Source organism: Myodes glareolus, chromosome 15, assembly GCF_982192425.1.
Source record: "Myodes glareolus chromosome 15, mMyoGla1.1, whole genome shotgun sequence".
Lineage (NCBI taxonomy): Eukaryota > Metazoa > Chordata > Mammalia > Rodentia > Cricetidae > Myodes > Myodes glareolus.
The window spans coordinates 51,721,240-51,739,460 of record NC_142040.1 but is presented as its reverse complement, the minus strand read 5'-3'; the positions used below and the strand labels follow the sequence as shown (position 1 = coordinate 51,739,460).

Below are 18,221 nucleotides of genomic sequence, written 5' to 3'. Positions count from 1 at the left end.
AAAATCTTGACTCTTTACTGGCACTCATAGGTGTCCAGTTGAGAATTAAAATAGGATGACACATTCATCAACTCTGCTTTTCTATTATGTCTGGCTTCTTTCCTGCCCTAATCCTGGGTAACATGTATTTAAATATGAATTCAAACAAATTGATCATTTGAAAAATATGTTTTCATAAAGTCTATGAATGGGAAGCTTCTTGTTGGTACTAATATGTATTACCCCTAAATGATCCTGACTTTTATCAGAGATCCTTGTCCTGAGTCCTACAGCTTTGTCACCATGAGTTCCATACCAAACAGTGAGGGCAGAACACTTTTAGTGGTAAGAGTAACATAACAGTTTGTAAAATAAGATGCTGGCTTGGTGTCATTCAGTGACTGTGTACTTAGAGAGAAGAAGAGGCTCTTTTGAAACCAAAAATCTTTATAGATGGTAACCTCTCCCAGAAAAGTCTAGAAATACTCACTGCTCCCTTTTTTGAAGGAATAGACTGCAAATTTGACTCATATGCCTCCCATCTACTTACAATCTTAGGTCCCAGTAAAGAAGCCATTCTTGTCTACTTTGCAATACACAGCTCAGTCTCCTGGAGCTCTGTCCACATCAGATGCTGTTTCTGTCTACTATTTATGCCCACCCTTATGTGGAGTCCCTTATAAGCACCACTTTGCACACTCCATACCTCTTCCCCCAGGTTAGATCCGAGCCTCGCCAGAAAATCTTGTGCGCAGATGGTCCTCTATATGCTGTTTCTATGAGACACGTTATCTCGTGTGTCCTGAGCTACAACACTACATTCCCAGCAGGCACTCACCCAGTGTAGCTATAGTCAGGATTTTCGCAGCCTCCAAAAAAAGAGCCTCAGTGAGAAATAAGCTCACTAGAAGCCAACTCCGAAGCTTAGCCATCTGTAGACCACGTGGATCTCAGGCATAGGATGCACACCTTGAGAACTGAGGCCCACTAAAGGACTCTGTGAGCCTCAGTCACAAAGCACTGGCTATGGTCTTGAACTGATATATAAAGGGGGAGATCTCTTTCTGACCTTTCAAGTACCCTCTCGCTCTTTACCTTCTCTGACGCTCACATTCCATTGGGCTTTCTGTTTCACCCTCCTGAACCAGAGTCCATAGAGGAACAGGTGGAGAGTTACAATTTAACTTGTTCTTTAACTACAATATACTCTTTACTGCCCCAACACAAAGATACAATATCCTTTTTACTGCCCCAACACAACTCTCAAACTGTGATTGAAGGGATCTTGAGAAATCCTGTCTTGACAGCATCTTGAAGTGACATGTACCGTGAACATTTTACAGGCGCATTCACTAACTTATAGAACACTGCTTCCTCTGTCATTTCTCTACTTGGATCCTATTGCCATATCTGTTACTCATTAAGCCAGGTTCCAATTCTAAAATCTCCAATAGTGGCAATCATAAGCCAATTTTCCAGAAAAGCATCTAAGAATACCACCCAAGGCCTCTTCACTAGTCACAAATTCATGAAAATGTGCTAGTGGCTTAAGTTCAGGACTTTACCTGCAAGGCAAAGCAATTAAGATTGAACCCATGGTTCTGAACGAACATCATGAAGCAGAATGGACGCGTTACACCATCCTACTCCCAAGTGCAAGCACAAGACAGCTTCCAGTTCTGTCACTTGTAAATCCACCCAAGAGGAAGGAGCACACTGCCCCATGTGATCATCTTCACATCCTAGTTGAAAACTTAACAGTTTTAGTAAAATTTCCCAGTGCATCCTCAAAGTAGAAGAGAGTCTGCTTCAGTACAAACAAAGCACGCAGAGGAATACCGCCTGGATTTCTGCTTTGCAGCATTGTGTCTGTGTCTATGTCTTTACCTACGTCTGAATGTAAACATTACCTTCTCATATACTCATGCTGGCTTCACAGTCACACAGATGAAAAGACCAAAAAGGAGAAATAATGTGAGAAAAGGGGCTGCACTGTTCTTCACAGCAAATCTTCAGCTGATCAATTGTTCTCAAACTTCTCAAATGTATTAGTGTGAGGTCAATTTCATTGTCAACTTAGATTAAGGGATACTCAGAGAGCTGGGAAGGCTTTATTTCTGGCCATGTATGAGATTGCTTCCTGGTGGAAGCAGCTTTTGAATCAGTAAAAAATTGTCGGGGGGCCGGGTGGTGGTGGCGCACGCCTTTAATCCCAGCACTCGGGAGGCAGAGGCAGGTGGATCTCTGTGAGTTCGAGGCCAGCCTGGTCTACAAGAGCTAGTTCCAGGACAGGCACCAAAAACTACAGAGAAATCCTGTCTCGAAAATCAAAAAAAAAAATTGTCAGGAAATTCCATCTTCACCAAAAGTGTCTGAGCATTGTTATGATTGCTGAGGACTATCTATCTATCTATCTATCTATCTATCTATCTATCTATCTATCTATCTATCTATACATATATCCTACTCTGGAGTTGAAACACCATCTTCTCCTGGCTTCAAACATCAGATCTCAGGTCTGGAGAGATGGGTAGATGAAGTAATCCACTTGTGGACCTCAGTGCAGAGACCTAATACTCACATTAAAAAGCCAGGCACCTATAATCACAGAATGAGGAAGGTTAAGGTAGGTGGACCTGGGGCCTTTCTGACCTGTCAGTTTGGATTAATTGGCAAGGTTCATGTCCAGTAAAAGACCCAGTCTCAAAAAATAGGGTGAGAAGTATAAAGGAATACACCTAATGATACCTCCTGTCAACCCCTGGCTTCTTCCACATGCATGTTCACATATGCATGTATGAGTTGTCGCACTGATATATAAACACGCAAACACGTATATACTTTCTCTCTTGATCTTTCTGTCTATCCCTCATCTCTCTCTCTCTCTCTCTCTCTCTCTCTCACACACACACACACATACACACACACATACACGCACACACAACCACACAAACACAAAGACTTGAATTTGGGAAGTAAACTTGTAAGACGAAGGGAAGCATGTAAGGTTACAGAGAGCATGGAAGAATAAGTGTGACAAGAACACATTACACACGTGTATGAAATTATATATAAACGCATAGACACTGCATTCCCAGCAACCAATGTAGAGATAGTAATGTTTAGAAAGAAATATGAGTGTGCATAGGTATGTGTATGTGTGTACAAAACTTTTATAATAGGCTATTGTTTAAACAGACAAAACTATGAGTAACATTGACTGTATGAATAGAATACTAAACATGTTAACTGTGACAATGTACATAATAGAATATGACTAAGAAAAATAACTAATTATTCACAAGCATTATGAATGACTCTTTTCATAATAACTAATGTTTAAAACAATACAATAAAAGAAAATCTTATTTATCATCCATTCATATAAAACCCAGAAGGTAAAAACTAGCATAGTAATATTATTTATTGATAACCAATGGTTATTGGAAAGAATACCAAAAGCAAAAATTATGGATAGCTGTAGAAGAAAAACTTTCCATGATGATAAATCTTCATTGTGTTCAGTGATGTAAATACATTAAAAATGCCATTTACAAGTTTCTTATTAGGAAGTACAAGACACTGAGTACTCATTGGACTTAGTTTTCAGAATTCACATGATGGAGGAAGTATTAAAATCTGGTCAAACATTCTCCCTGAGTGAGAGGACTGAATTCAAATTTTAGGAAGAACACAACAACTTCCTGGAATTTATAGAATCAGCAGCAAAGACTGAGTGATGCATGGGAGCACAGAGTACTGTGTGAGAGGGGCAAAGTCTGGTGTTGGAGAATTCCTAGAAAAAGTCAATCCGAACATTCCAATCCCTCCTCGGTTCAGCAGTGATCTAAGAAACAGTCAGTCAAATGAGGTAATATTCAGATATTACACATGGCCCTTCTCTGAGACCATATCCTTGGTTTACAGAAGAATATCAATTGACTTGAAGTATTTAACATTGTGATTCTGATTCCTGCGATTCTCTCTCTCTCTCTCTCTCTCTCCCTCTCTCTCTCTCTCTCTCATACACACACACACACACACACACACACACACACACACACACACACACTCAAACATGCAAGGACCTTTCTCCCATAGTAGTCTTTTATGTAAGAAATATTCAGAAATAGGACAAGGTAACCTGGGAACTCTGACTTGGGTTCTCTCCAAGACCAAAATATTAAAACCTAGGATTTGGTCATATCCCTTCAAACCCCTTCCAGGTAAATATGAATTTAAGAAAAAGACTCCATTATCTATCGACTTGCTATGACAATAAAGATGTAGACTAGGCGGTAGACAGGAGAGACCAGAGAACACAGAACACGAGGATCTGCTTGGCACCCAGTGAAGGCCTTCTTACTGCATGGAGGATATCATGTGCCATAGCAGAACAAGCACGTCAGCGCCAGGCCTCCTTCTCTTTTCTGAGGTCACACTGTAGCCACCGTGAATGATATTCCATATTGTAATGGAAGAAGCATGTCAGCGCTAGGCCCCCTTCTCGTTTTGAAAAGCCACTGTGGGATGTTTTTCTGCATATTGTGAATACGCATTACTCTCATCAGTTGATGAATAAAGTCTCTTTGGTCTATGGAAATTCAGGATAGAGCCAGGTGGGAAATCTGAGAAGAGATACAGGAGACAAAGGGTGGAGTCTAGGGGATACCAGGCAGTCACCTAAGATGCAAGACATGTAAAACAGTAAGGTAAAAAGTCATAAACCATGTGGCAAAGCGTAGATTAAAATGTGGGTTAAATTAAATATAATAGCTAGCGAACAATAGGCTTATAATCAATACAAGCCTCTGAGTGATTATTTGGAAGTGACTGTGGGACCAGGCAAGACAGAGAAAAGCCTTCGTTCACATTTGGTGCTCCAATGTGCTGCATTTACATCCACATAAGACCTGAGAAAGCTTTGAAATGTTCTGAATGCACAGAACCAGAGCTGCACTGGGCTTCCTACTCTTACAGTCTCATGCCAGCAGCAGCACAGAGGTGTGTCTCCCAACAGCTGCCTGCAAATGGAACCAGTTGCCTGTCACCCTGAGCTAAGTTGTGTGGTTGGTTTTCAGAGTCTCACACTCTGCAAACAGGCCTCGGTACAGAAACTAATTAATCACACATTGTGTAATGGATTTAGCTTTTGCTCATACATCAAGAGTCTAAAAGATGCACAATAAAAAGAGGTCCGGACAGAAAAACCTACAAACAATGTGAATAGACTTAAGAAAAAATTAAAAAGGGTATCAACAGTTATAGAAAGGAATCAATCGTTTAAAAGATAATGTAATAAAGTCTTTGAAGAGAGAAATAAAGTAAGAAACAAGTCATTTAGAGATGGGAAATACACATGGAGTCTGGTTCCTGGATTGCATTGTGTTAATTTTGAATTTTTTGAATGCTGACAAGGAAGCAACAGCTGCTGAGAGACATGGGTTTGAAAAAGAGACTGACAGAATACACCAACCTAAATACTTCTAAAATGCTTTGACTTCGAAACAGAAGTAGCAAAATACCGTTAATGAGGAGGCAAAAATCCAATCAATGCTCACTGTATTCCTCTATGGGGACATACGTGAGGTTTTTGAGGGTTTATTTTACTGCCCTCTTTTTGGCTTTTTGTTCCTTCACTCCACATTGCCTGTCACCAATTTCCTCTCTTCTTATTTTTATGAATCATTTGGTTATTGTGTATTTCTTTCTAGCTTGCCCATGTTTATAACTTTCTTTCCCTACAAAATTCTACTCAGCATCTTCAAGATGAGAAGCTCCCTTCTGGTCATTTAGAAACCCCCACTTAAGTGTTTATCACTTTCTGGCCTTGTTGTAGAGATTATGTGGGTCCTTTTCCAAATAACTCTGTTAATCAGAATCTGTGTCAGTACAGACAAAGTCAGCAGTGGCAAGGAGGGCATTTTCCCAAGAGTCCTGGAGTCCACGGGGATGAGCCCAGCTGGGACCCTGGGCAGTGGAGGAGAGGGTGCCTGAACTGGCTTTGTCCCATAATCAGACTGATGACTATTTTGAATATCACCATAGAACCTTTGTCCAACGAAGACAGAGACCCTGTCGGAACACTGGAGCTCCCAAGGTCCAGTTCAAGAGCAGAAGGAAGGAGAATATGAGGAAGGAAGTCAGGACCAAGAGGGGTTGGTCCACCCACTGAGACAGTGTGCTTGAGCTAATGGGAGCTCACCAACTCCAGCTGGACTGGGACTGAACGAGCATGGGATCAAACTGGACCCTCTGAATGTGGCTGACAATGAGGGCTGACTGAGAAGCCAATGATAATGGCACTGGGATTTGTCTCTACTTCATGTACTGGCTTTTTGAGATCCTATTCTATTTGGATGCATACCTTCCTAAGCCTGGATGGAGAGGGGAAGGCCTTGGAGTTCCCACAGGGTAGGGTACCCTGCACTCTCTTAGGACTGAAGGGGGAGGAGGAAGGGGAAGTGGGGGAACAGGAGGGAAGTGGTAGGAGGGGAGAAAGTGGAAATTCTGATTCCTATTATTTATAAAGTAATAATTTAAAAAATAACTACCAGAGGAGCAATGATACTAATTTTCAGTCTGCTTAGAGCAGGGTTGAAGTTGGTGTTTTCAAGACACTAAAAGACTTAAAGCGCACCCTATAACAGAAGCCAAAAGGCGGAGCTAATTCTTAAGAAAATAGAGAGGTTTCCTTTTCTTCTAAGCTGCCCTGGAGTTTCCTATACACAGGCTTGGGTCAGCATTTTGGGCTTAAACAGCAGCACTTCCAACAGGACAGAAGCAAGGCCATCAGAAACATGCTTCCAACTTCTTAAAATGACACCTTAGTTGCCTCTCAAAACTGTGGCCATGGGAGCTGAAGGATGTGCTCCTGCCAGGCAGAACACAGTCAGTGCGCATGTTTTCCAAAGCTAACCTGGAAGTGCACTGGGACTGGAGTGAGGACCTTTGGTCCCTATGTTTGAAAATCTCATAGATTTGTCAGTCCTGCCTGTTAGGCCCTTGTGACTATAACCTTTTTTTATTTTCAAAAAAGAATAGAGAAAGAAGTAAAATGTATCAAGCATTTACTCCGTAACTTAATGTCGTTATCGAACTTGTTCAAGGAAGCCTCTTTGCTTGATGGGTTCTCTGGTTAATGCAGAGACTCATAATTACCAAGTGCTGAGAGTTAAGTGATCACTGACTGCTCAGCTTTAAATGACCTCTGTCAAACATACACACAGGCACACAGAAGAGAGAGAAAGAGGGGAGAGAATACTCAGAGGTGGATAGTGTTGGAGCCCATGTGGCTCCAACACAAATATCCATTTTCCCTAACTGGACTGGTACGGAGTCGCAAGGAATAACCAGGCACAGCTTACACCATTATTACGGGAAAGGGCATCTCAGGAGTCTTCCTCCTGAAGATCTCCCGTTTAAAATCCAGTCAGCTTTTATAGCAACACATAAATTGGGGGAGGGGGGAGATACACCAGCATTCTGTCACCTAGACAACCAGGTGGATGGCCTTTTGTCATGTTCACATCTACCTGTCTGCGGAGTATGTTAGCTGTCATGTAGGCTTGAATCAGCAGCTCTATAAGGCATCCTCTAAATTACAAAGAAAGGGAGCAGCCAACATACTGACCTTTGTCAAGCAGAGACAGGCTATCTGCAGGGCAGACACTTCGGATCGGCCCATGGACTTCAGAGCCTGGCTGCTACACCAATAAGAAATATGGGCCTACAGGATAGGAGGACTGAAAGAATGCAAGAGCCAGAGGAGAACAAGAGCGCTGTGAGTGCCATGAGACATAAGACATTGTCTTGATGGCTGTGACACAGCCATTGTACTGCCAACCCCCCAGCAGCTGCGACTACCTTCCAGGCTGCTCACAAGCTCAAGATCATCAGACACGCAGTGGGTGGTGCTTGTGAAGCCTCCATCTATGACTGAGAAACTGTTGGTAATTAATGGCTACTGATAGAGTCATTTTCCTGGGAGGCGGTAATGGTAAATAACTAGTAAATAACCCTGGAGCCATGTTCATGCAAACGACCCTAATAAAACTCAGTGGGTCATTAATGAAAAGGGGAACTAGAACATGCAACTCACTGTTTACCAAAGTGGTATGAAGCAGGGGAGTTGCCTCAAAGTCAATTTGGAGAGTAAAATGGAATTCCAGAAGTTGGGGACAGAAAAAGGAAGAAGGTAGACATTTTCTTACCATCCGTATGGTTACAGCATTTGGACAGGAATACTATGAAGTAGTATTGATGGGACTTCAGCCTTCACAGTTAGGGGTATACTTGATTTTCCTATCGAAATACTAACTTTCATTACAGGTAAGGTTATTATAAGGGATTTGCAACTCTATCCTTAGTAAATATTTTTAACAGCAACATGTGGGACCTTGAGCTATTACGCATCAAGTAATTGCCTTTCACCAGGCTTCACTTTATCTCCCTATAATTCCTTCAAAGGGAGCTCCAACCCCAATTGTGACTAACGAATAATTTTAATTCCTTGTGTCTCCAGCATCTCTCTCTTACATTGCCTTCTCGCCATGTATGCACATGTGTCTAACTGCTGCCAGTGCTAAAAACAGACTATTATTTTCAATAAGATATATTCTACTACTATCATTATTGTCCATATTGCTCTTGCAGTTACTTCATTATTATGGAGCATTTCCCTTCTTCTTGATACATGATGCTCTCCTTAAATTTACCATGTCCCAGTCCTTAAATCAAGCATTTTAAGGAATTTGAGGGTAAACACTATTTAATGGGAGGTCATAGTCTGCTATAGTTAACTTTGCTCTTTGCTAATGTATTAGTTAGAGTTTCTGTTGCTCTGAAGAGACACCATGACCAGGGTAATTCTAATATAGGAAAACGTTTCATTGCGGTTGACTTACAGTTTCAGAAGTTTAGCCCCTTGTCATCATTGTGGTACATGGTGGCATGCAGGCAAACATGGCACTGGAGAAGGAACTGAGAGTTTTACATCCTGATCTGCAGACAACAGGAACAACTCTGGACACAGTCTGAGCCTAAGCATAGGATACCTGAAAGCCTACACTCACAGTGACACCTCCAACAAGGCCACACCTACTCCAGCAAAGTCACACCTCCTAATAGTGTCCCTCCCTATGGGGCCATTTTAAATCCCCACAGCTAATGAACCCATAGCACTGACCTGCTTTCAGTGGACAGACATGGGAAATATATGAGCATAGATACGGTGACAGAGGTCACACAATTATTTCCATATCTGGGTTATGTACATGTTTTTACTGAGAACTATGAACTCACAGTGGGAGGGGCTATTCTTGCCTATAAAGAAGAGGTTTCCTGAGGTATGAGGAGAGATCATAAGAAAAGCAACATATAGGAGTAACAGACTCCCAAGTATTTAGGGGAAGAATACACAAACTAGTAGAACAAATGAGACAAAGGATTTCTCTGCAGAAAGGGGTAAAACTATCAAGACTGCATCTAGGAAAAGGAGTCTAGTAGTCCGTGCTTCTGGGAACTACTATTTCTCAGCAGAGAGTTCTGAGTCACACAAAGGTCAAGATGACCGAGTGTGGCACATTGGGTTCCTATAAATGAGTAAAAAATGTGGGTGTCAGCTGCTAAGATATCAGGAGATCTGTGCTGTAGTTGGAAAATCGTGATGATTCAGAATAATTTCACCAACAGCAGTTCCCTGCCAGGGAGGATAGTCATGTCTTAACGTTGTGTCTTCTTCATCTTTCTGGCTCTACTCAGATACCTGGCCATAGCACCAAGAACTTTGCCACAAAGCAAAGTGACCTACCAGATTGCTGGTAAAATAAAAATTAAAAACAAGTGCAAATAAGTAATTTGCTTTGAGGTTTACTTTTGTATTTATGTGTCATACTGAAGTCTCATTCAATCCAACAGAGACCCTTTTCCTTCAGTACTTTCCATCAGTCTGTAAAGAGAATGATCCAGTCCTACAGGAAATATGAAAAGGAGGAAGACCATGAATAGACGGAAGTGGCACAGGTGCTCTTCAAACCATGACCTTCCTCATCCGAGAGGTGAGAATGAGAGAACCAATCTCTCAGAGAACCTTTATTGCAAACACTTTTGCCTCTCATCTTATACACGTAGACTACAATTGGAGAAGTCAGGAACATTCTTATGTCTACATGTCCTTTAGAATCTACTTCTGGTCACAATGAGGGCACAATGTCTTTGTTGTGGTTTGTTCTCGGGTATTTACATCCTAAAAGTTTGCTCCTGGTTGCAGCTGTGCAGACTGGCTGAGTCCTTTAAGAGGGAGAGCCCAGAGAGAGTCATTAAGGACTTAGCTCCTAAAACTAATATGGTGGTTCTTGCACTCTGAGTTCCCATAGTTGAACTGTAAGAAAAAGGAGTAGATCACACCCACCATTTTTGACATCTTGCATCACCCTGAGATCTTGTCCTTTTATCTCTGCTGCCAGAGTACTGATGTCATAATGTCCTATAGGGAAGACATGGTGATGACATTGTTTTGAATATTCAGAACTGAGATGTAGCTCAACCTTTTATTTTCACAGTGTAGCAAGTTGAATTTTTATAAGTATAGAGGAGTGGGGCCACTTTCATTAAGAGACACAAATATGTACCCATCTTTACTGCGGAAGATAAAGGTGATTCTGTTAGATAAAAATTGTCAGACTCGGCTGAGAGGATCCAGACAGAACCCTTGTCCAGCAACAGATGGAGATAGAGACAGAGACCCACATGGGAGCACTGCACTGAGCTCCCAAGTCCAGTTCAAGAGCAGAAGGAGGGAGAATATGAGGAAGGAAGTCAGGACCAAGAGGGGTTGGTCTGCCCACTGAGACAGTGTGCTTGAGCTAATGGGAGCTCACCAAATTCAGCTGGACTGGGACTGAACGAGTATGGGATCAAACTGGACCCTCTGAATGTGGTTCACAATTGAGGCAGACTGAAACGCCAATGATAATGGCACTGGGATTTGTCTCTACTTCATGTACTGTCTTTTTGGGATCCTATTCTATTTGGATGCATGCATACCTTTCTAAGCCTGGATGGAGTGGGCCTTGGACTTCCCACAGGGCAGGGTACCCTGCTCTTTCTTAGGACTGGAGGGGGAGGTGGGAGGGTGAGTGGGGGAGCGGGAGGAAAGTGGGAGTAGGGGAGCAAGTGAAAATTTTGATTCCTATTATTTATAAAGTAATAAAAAATTATCAGAGAAAAAAATTGTCAGACTCGTTTTTACACTGTGACACCAGTGCATTCGAGTTAAGTAGGTGATTTCAAAATAAGAAATATCAGTCAGGAAAGAGTTTTCACCAATTAGGAAATGTAAGTGAGGAAAAAACAGTACTTTCTCTACCATAGTTGCTGAAATATCTACCCTGATTTTTTTGTGAGGGAGACGGATTGTATGTAAAGATTATGAAAGATTTATTATAGATAAGGTCTAGAAGAAAAAGAACTTCTTTCTACAGAATTATCTCATTAATTGTAAAGAAAGCTGGTCAACACTCTGATTGGGTATGAAATGCTCCTTATTGTACCTACATGAGAATGTATCTCTTCTACTCTCCATGACAACATTATTTAATATCCATGCATCTACTACCCATTATGCAAATTGTCCATTCCTTTTTTTCTGTTCATTCACCCATTCATCTTCTTATCTTAAACTCATTTTAAGTAGTGTCCAACCCGTCATGTAACTGAAAAGTTAATGAAATCAAATTACCTGCCATTGAAGGCTTCCTCTATAGAGAATTCAAAATGCTTTGAAAATTTTTTTAGTTGATATTTGGGTGGGAGCCAATAAATAACCCGGTATGTTTTTTCCTTTTCTTTATATGAAAGAAAACATCAATTACTTCAAGAATAAATATGTCACAAAATACAGATTAGCACTAGCATGATAATAACAAGATGGTATTACTCCAGTATTTATGGAAGTTTGCATTTTATAATTTCTGTAGTCACTAGTTCATCATTCATAATGAAGTTTTCATAAAAATATTTAGAGGGCTAGAGGGATGGCTGAGATGGCAAATGGCTTGCTGCACAAACATAAAGAACTTGACTTGATCCCCAGAAACCACATAAAAAATCTCATGTCAGATATGCCTACAATGCTAATAGCAGAGAGGCAGAAGCAGGGGGACCTCTTACAGACCAGTCAGTCTATTAGAACTGATTAGTTCCAGGGTCAATGAAAGTCAGCCAAAAAATAACTTAGAGAACAGTTAAGTCATGGCATCACCTCTGGCCTATACACATATGCACACATAACTCCCTCTGCATATATATAAACACACACATAAGTACATACAAATAAAAAATAACTTTTCATACACCATATCATATGCTTTGGCCATCTTCACTCGACAAATTTCCTCTCATTCTGCCCCATCTCTGTATCTGCTGGTTTGCTTTCATCCTCCAGACTGTCTCCGGAGAGAAGAAAACTTTGTTGTGTGTATAGCATATTTTCTGTGTAGTCACCTGTTAACAGACAACTAGGTGACTGTTACAGTGGTCCATTAAGCACATAAGCAAATATTTCTGTGTTGTATTGATGTAGGATCTTCTGTTATGTATGCACGAGTTATATGATAGTTGTATTTTTTAATGAACCTTCATTTTCATAGTGGGTGGACTAATTTAGCTTCCTACCAATATTATGTGAGGGTTCCTTTTTCATCACAGTCTCACCAGTGTTTTTTGTTATTTTTAATTATAGCTACTGTATTAGTTGACTTTGTATGTCAACTTGACACAAACTTAGAGTCATCAGAGGAAGGAGCCTCAGCTGAGGAAACGTCTCAATGAGGTCCAACTGCAAGGCATTTTCTCATTTAGTGATCAGTGGGGGAAGGCCCAGCCCATGGTAGGTGATAGCATCCCTGGGTTGCTGGTCCTGGATTCTATAAGAAGGTGGGCTGAGTGAGTCATGGGAAGCAGACCAATAAGCAGCATCCCTCCATGGCCTCTGCATCAGCTCCTGCCTCCAGGATCCTGCCCTGTTTGAGTTTTTGCCCTGACTTCCCCCTACACTGGAGAAGAGCAATGATGAAGTGTAAGCCTATTAAACCCTTTCCTCCAAACTTGCTTGTTGGTCATCGTGTTTTGTTGCAGCAAATAAAACACTAACAAAGACAACTGAGATAAGATGGAATTCATGTGCATATAGTTTGATTTTGACTTTCCCTGATGACTGAAGATGTTTTATCCCTTTTCATATGTTAATTAGACAGTTATACATCAGAGAAGTGTCTGTTCTTCCATTAGTCTATTTATTAATTGGATCTTAGAGTTTATTGGTATTTAATGTTTTCAATTCTTTATATATTCCAGATATTAATCTTCTCAGATAAATAACTAGAAAATGTTTATTACTACTCTGTAGATTTCTCTCCAGTTAATTGTTTAATCTGCGTGGCAGAAGTTGTTGATAAATGGCAAGAAAAAAAATGGGTAAGTCCTGATTTTATAACCTTATATGTATTTCAACTGGAAATTTGAGTCTGTTAACATTGATAACTATTGCTTAAAAGCTTACATTTATTTTTGTCATTTTGCCATTTTTGTAATATTTAATGTTACAATTAATTAGTGTTCTTAATCTTCATTCGCTCACCTGTATTCTATTGTAATGTATTCTTTCCTCTTGAATGAGTTGCTCTTTCCCTCCATTAGGTACTATTATTTCAAGAGCATTCAGCAGTACTAGATTAGTGATTATTTCAAGAGCATTCAGCAGTACCGGATTAGTGATTAAGAATCCCTGCATTGTCATAGGAAGATTTTCTTTCTCTTCCAATTACGAAGGATAATTTACCGAACATCCTAATCTGCACTGGCAGCTACTGGCATTCAGAGCTTGAAAATGCCCTGTTTCTTGTCTTCTTTGCTTGTTGTTAAATGTACTGTTTTATATGTTTTGGTTCTCTCTCAGTTTTTAATATTATTTCTTTTCCCTGCATACTTAGTGTTTTAACTATAATATGATGTAAGGAGCTTTTGCTTTTCCTACTTGTACTTCTGTGTCTCTCCTGAATCTATATAACTAGCTCCTTCCCAACAATTGGAAAATTTTCTACTATATTTTATTGAAAATATTCTTAAGGCCTCAACTTTACATCTCTCCTTCTTAGATCCAAAAGAGATTTGGCATAGTTCACGGTTCTTTTATATTTAGAATCATGTCACCTCTTCATCTTAGATCCAGAAGTAATTTGGCATTGTTCATGGGTCTTTCCCATTTAGAATCATGTCATCAGAAAACAGAAACAGTCTAAATTCTTTCCAGTTTTAATAAAGCTTGTTTAGATCACTATTTTGAAGGCTGAAAGTACAAGGTTGTCAACTGACTGACATCTGATGGTGGCCCCTGATGATGGCATCCTGGCATCACATAACAGAGATCATAGTAGAGTAAGAGATCATTAATATGTGTATGCGCACATGTGTTTATAACATAAATTAATGAGAAGGACATAGATTTGAAAGACAGCAAAGAGGGCTATATGGGAGATGTCTTAGTCGTTGCTCTATTGCTTATAAGAGCCACTATGACCAAAGCAACTCTTATAAAAGAAAGCATTTACTTGGAGACTTGTTCAGAGTTTCAGAGCCTTAGTCCATTATCATCATGGCAGGGAATCTCACAGCAGACAGGCACTGGAACACCTTTCCGAGAGACCCTTTTTACATCCTGATCCACAGACAGAGCAACATAGGGCCTGAGCCTGCTCTGGGCTTTTGAAATCTCAAAGCCCACTCCCAGCACAGCACTTCTTCCAACAATACCACACTTACTCCAACAAGGCCAAATCTCCTAATCCTTCCCAACAGCTCCACTTTCTGGTGACCAAGTATTCAAATATATGAGCCTATGGAGGCGATTTATATTCAATCCATGTCAAGAGGGTTTGGAAGAAGGAAGGGAAGGGGAAAATGCTGTAATTACATCATAATCTCAAATAAATCACAGAATTAAAAAAAAAGAACTAATAGACAAAGGAAAGACCAGGTCCCACTTCATTAAAAACCCACTCAAAATAAAAAAAAATTGTTCTTCCAATAACTATAATATCTATCTTACAAGATAGATACTATCATAAATTAAAGCTTTGTAGTAGAGCCTGCCACTTAAAGATAAATACTTCTCTTTTCATTATATTAGAAGGCCAAGATCCTGGTTCATGAAGTATTTGAGTATGTATTCTATCCACATGAAACCAAAGCATAAAGTAAAATATCGAATGGATCTAATGGAAAGCCCAGAGTAGAAATGAATGGAATCTCTAAAACTTAAACATGCAAAAAGAAAAAGAAATGTGCTTCTCGATCTATACAGTTACTATATCATCTAATGTGGAAAAGTCAAGCTGGTAACTCATTAGAAGCTTTATCCCTATGGACTAACTTTTATGGTGTTACAACATAATCTGTACACTACCAAAGGAGAAAGGTTATCATCAGTATCATCTAGCTGCAAACCCTATAACCTACAACAGCAACTGGCCTGCAAGCTATAATGGTGCAATGGTGACCACAAATTATGGGAATAACCAGCCACTTTTGGATTGAATTTAAGCCCAGTTCCCTGAGATGGAACCCATCCCTGCTAGAGTGGCCAAAAACTGGAGACTAGACAGACAGATCATGAGCAAGTGTAGGACAAAACCTACTGTTATTATTCTGCTAACAGAATGTAACAATAAAATGGCTCTTAAAGGCATACAGCTATGACCACAGAGCAGTGTTCTTGCTCAACCCTCACCAGAGAAGCTTCTTCTTGCAGAATATGGGAATTAGTGCAAAGATCCACAGCTGGACAATGTGCAGAGTGAGAGACTTTGGAACACTCAGTCAGAAATGGGACGTCTTCATTAAATCCTTCCCCTCAAAGACCAGGGGTCTAAGCATAAGAAAATACAGAAAGATTATGTGAGCCAGAGGTGGTGGATAACTCGTAGGAAACAGTGACTGATAGATGTATGAACTCATAGAGACTCTAGCAGCATATACATGGCCTATACAGGTTTAAGCCAGACTGACAGGGACCATAGGTATGGGTCCATTCTATCTTGACTAAAGGTCAGAGAGTTGGAAGTTTCTTCTGCTCTCTCAAGATTATTGTCAACAGATGTGGCTAACACCTAGACTTGGTATTTCAGGTATTACGAAGTAGATCTGTTTCTACCTCAAATGAAAGTCTAAAGATCCAACTATATTAGGGAGTATTCCACTCAGGGAATGGTTTGCTTGCAGAATGTTTTGGTCTAGGGTGTGAACGTTGCTTATCTTGTTCTGGCATCTGACTATTTAACTAAGAATGTAGCCTGTAATCCTTCAACTGGTATGTTCATTTCCTTGTATCATGTTAATGTAGTTTTTATCTTACTTCTACCTTTGGGGTTGGGGTTATTTAAGCAAATGGAAATTAAACATAAGAAATTTTTCAATATTCACTGGAACTCCCTCCCAATATTATCCTGTTTCTGATTTATTATTTTCACTAGTGTCCGTATCCTCTTTACTTATTTTTTTCTAATTCCCATGCCCCTACCCTGGTAAGTGCTATCCTTTTCGAAGCTGGTCTCCAACACCAGACAGGGTCTCAGTACTGAGATGGAGAAATGGATAGGGGATCCCACCCCTAATTAAGAAGCCATCTGCAACTGATACCCATTGACAAAGGAAGAACCTGTTTTCTTCAGTGAAATGTCACTGGATATACCAATCGCACTCCAGCATAGGTTCTGTGTCCACGAGTAACTGGCCAAAACAGAAAAGATTCCATGATTTGGTTGGTTTTTGTGGTCACTGTAATGACTCAGTCACACAACATGGCTGACACTTCTGGGTTCCAGGGCCACACATGTGCAGATAAGCCCTCAGGCAGAAGTGCCTAATGGCCCTGGGAATCTTAAAGACCCCGCACGACCTACGTGCAGCATGGTTACATCATCTACATGTGACGCAGCTGCATGAGCCCTTGTGTGCATGCGTGAGCTCCATGACCTGAGAATGACGCAGCCACTTCATCTCCCTGTGTCCATGTGCTAGGTGGTCTTTAAAAGCTGGACTGCTTTCTCTCTCTCTCTCTCTCTCTCTCTCTCTCTCTCTCTCTCTCTCTCTCTCTCTCTCCACAACAACCTTCACCAGGCCTGTATCCTAAATGTGTTTAAGTCACTATGTTTGTTTTATCCGGACATTTTTTCTCATGTTGTTTTTTGTTTGTTCATTTTGACTTTCAGGTTTGTTTTCATTTTATTTTATGTTGTTTTGAGAGAGAAAGAGAGTATGAAGTTAGTTGGGTGGGATCTGGGAGGAGCTGGGAAGGGTGAAACATGATCAAAATACATTGTGTAAAAATTTTTCATAAAAATAAGTAGCTCTATGAAAAGTCATTTTTACTTGAAGTAGAATATGGCAACTAATACCTTGCATAGATCTCATTTCTGTAAAAAGACTTGTTACCTCGTGACCATGATCTTGAAAAATCTTTTGAAATAAAGTTCATTTTGATATAATGACTTCCACCTAGAAGCAAAGTAAAGTTTAATGTAGTGAAGACAGAAGCAGGAGCTCTGGTGATAACATTCCAAGAGGAGTTGAAAAGCCAAACTGAAATATAGAAACAGACCTGGTATTTACTCACTCAGTCTCACTTCAGTTCACACAGGTAATGGTCCTACAACTTCCATAAAAGATGCCCTTGTAAGCAGTACTTTCTTGTAAGCAATACTTTCCATGCCTGTGTTGTAAGCTTCTTTGTGCAGAGCTGTTTAGAGTATCTCATTCCATAGTACACATTGCATCCCAGACAATATTGGGTATGTTCTAGGTGTTATGGCAATAGACTATCTGCACTTCAGCTGGGATCTTGTGAAGACATTACATCAAAATTACTGGAAATGCAGAAAATACGGAACAATACTGGGGGTGTGTGTTTGTTAGTTATGTTTTATCAACCCTACAGAACTAGAGTATAGCATGAATAAAAACCCAGAGACAGATACTGGGATTCAAGCTGAAGATCAGAAAAGCAAACCAGCCAAGTCACTAGAGAAGTCTTACAGGGCAACTGCAGACTGGGCCCTCAGCCTCTGTCTCCTCCCATTTTATATTTTTTGTTTGTTTGTTGTTGTTTTATATCCTAACCCTCCTCTCCTCTCAGCACCCGCATCCCAATCTCCTCTGTTTCTCTTGGGGGGGGGGGCAGGACTCCC

General features: G+C 40.4%; 1 protein-coding gene across 2 annotated transcripts in view; it reads right to left on the bottom strand.

Moving 5' to 3' along the window:
- The window catches only part of LOC125397518 (UDP-glycosyltransferase 3A2-like), a 152,205-nt gene extending 151,135 nt beyond the window's left edge, over window positions 1–1,070 (bottom strand). The window contains exon 1 of one of the 2 annotated variants that reach the window (XM_087896937.1): window positions 818–1,070. In XM_087896937.1, coding sequence (XP_087753063.1) covers window positions 818–911 — 94 coding nt within the window. In that variant the 5' untranslated portion in view covers window positions 912–1,070. The remainder of the gene's footprint in view (window positions 1–817) is intronic. The other variant, XM_048429936.3, reaches the window with a different exon arrangement.
- Window positions 1,071–18,221: the final 17,151 nt, after the last annotated feature.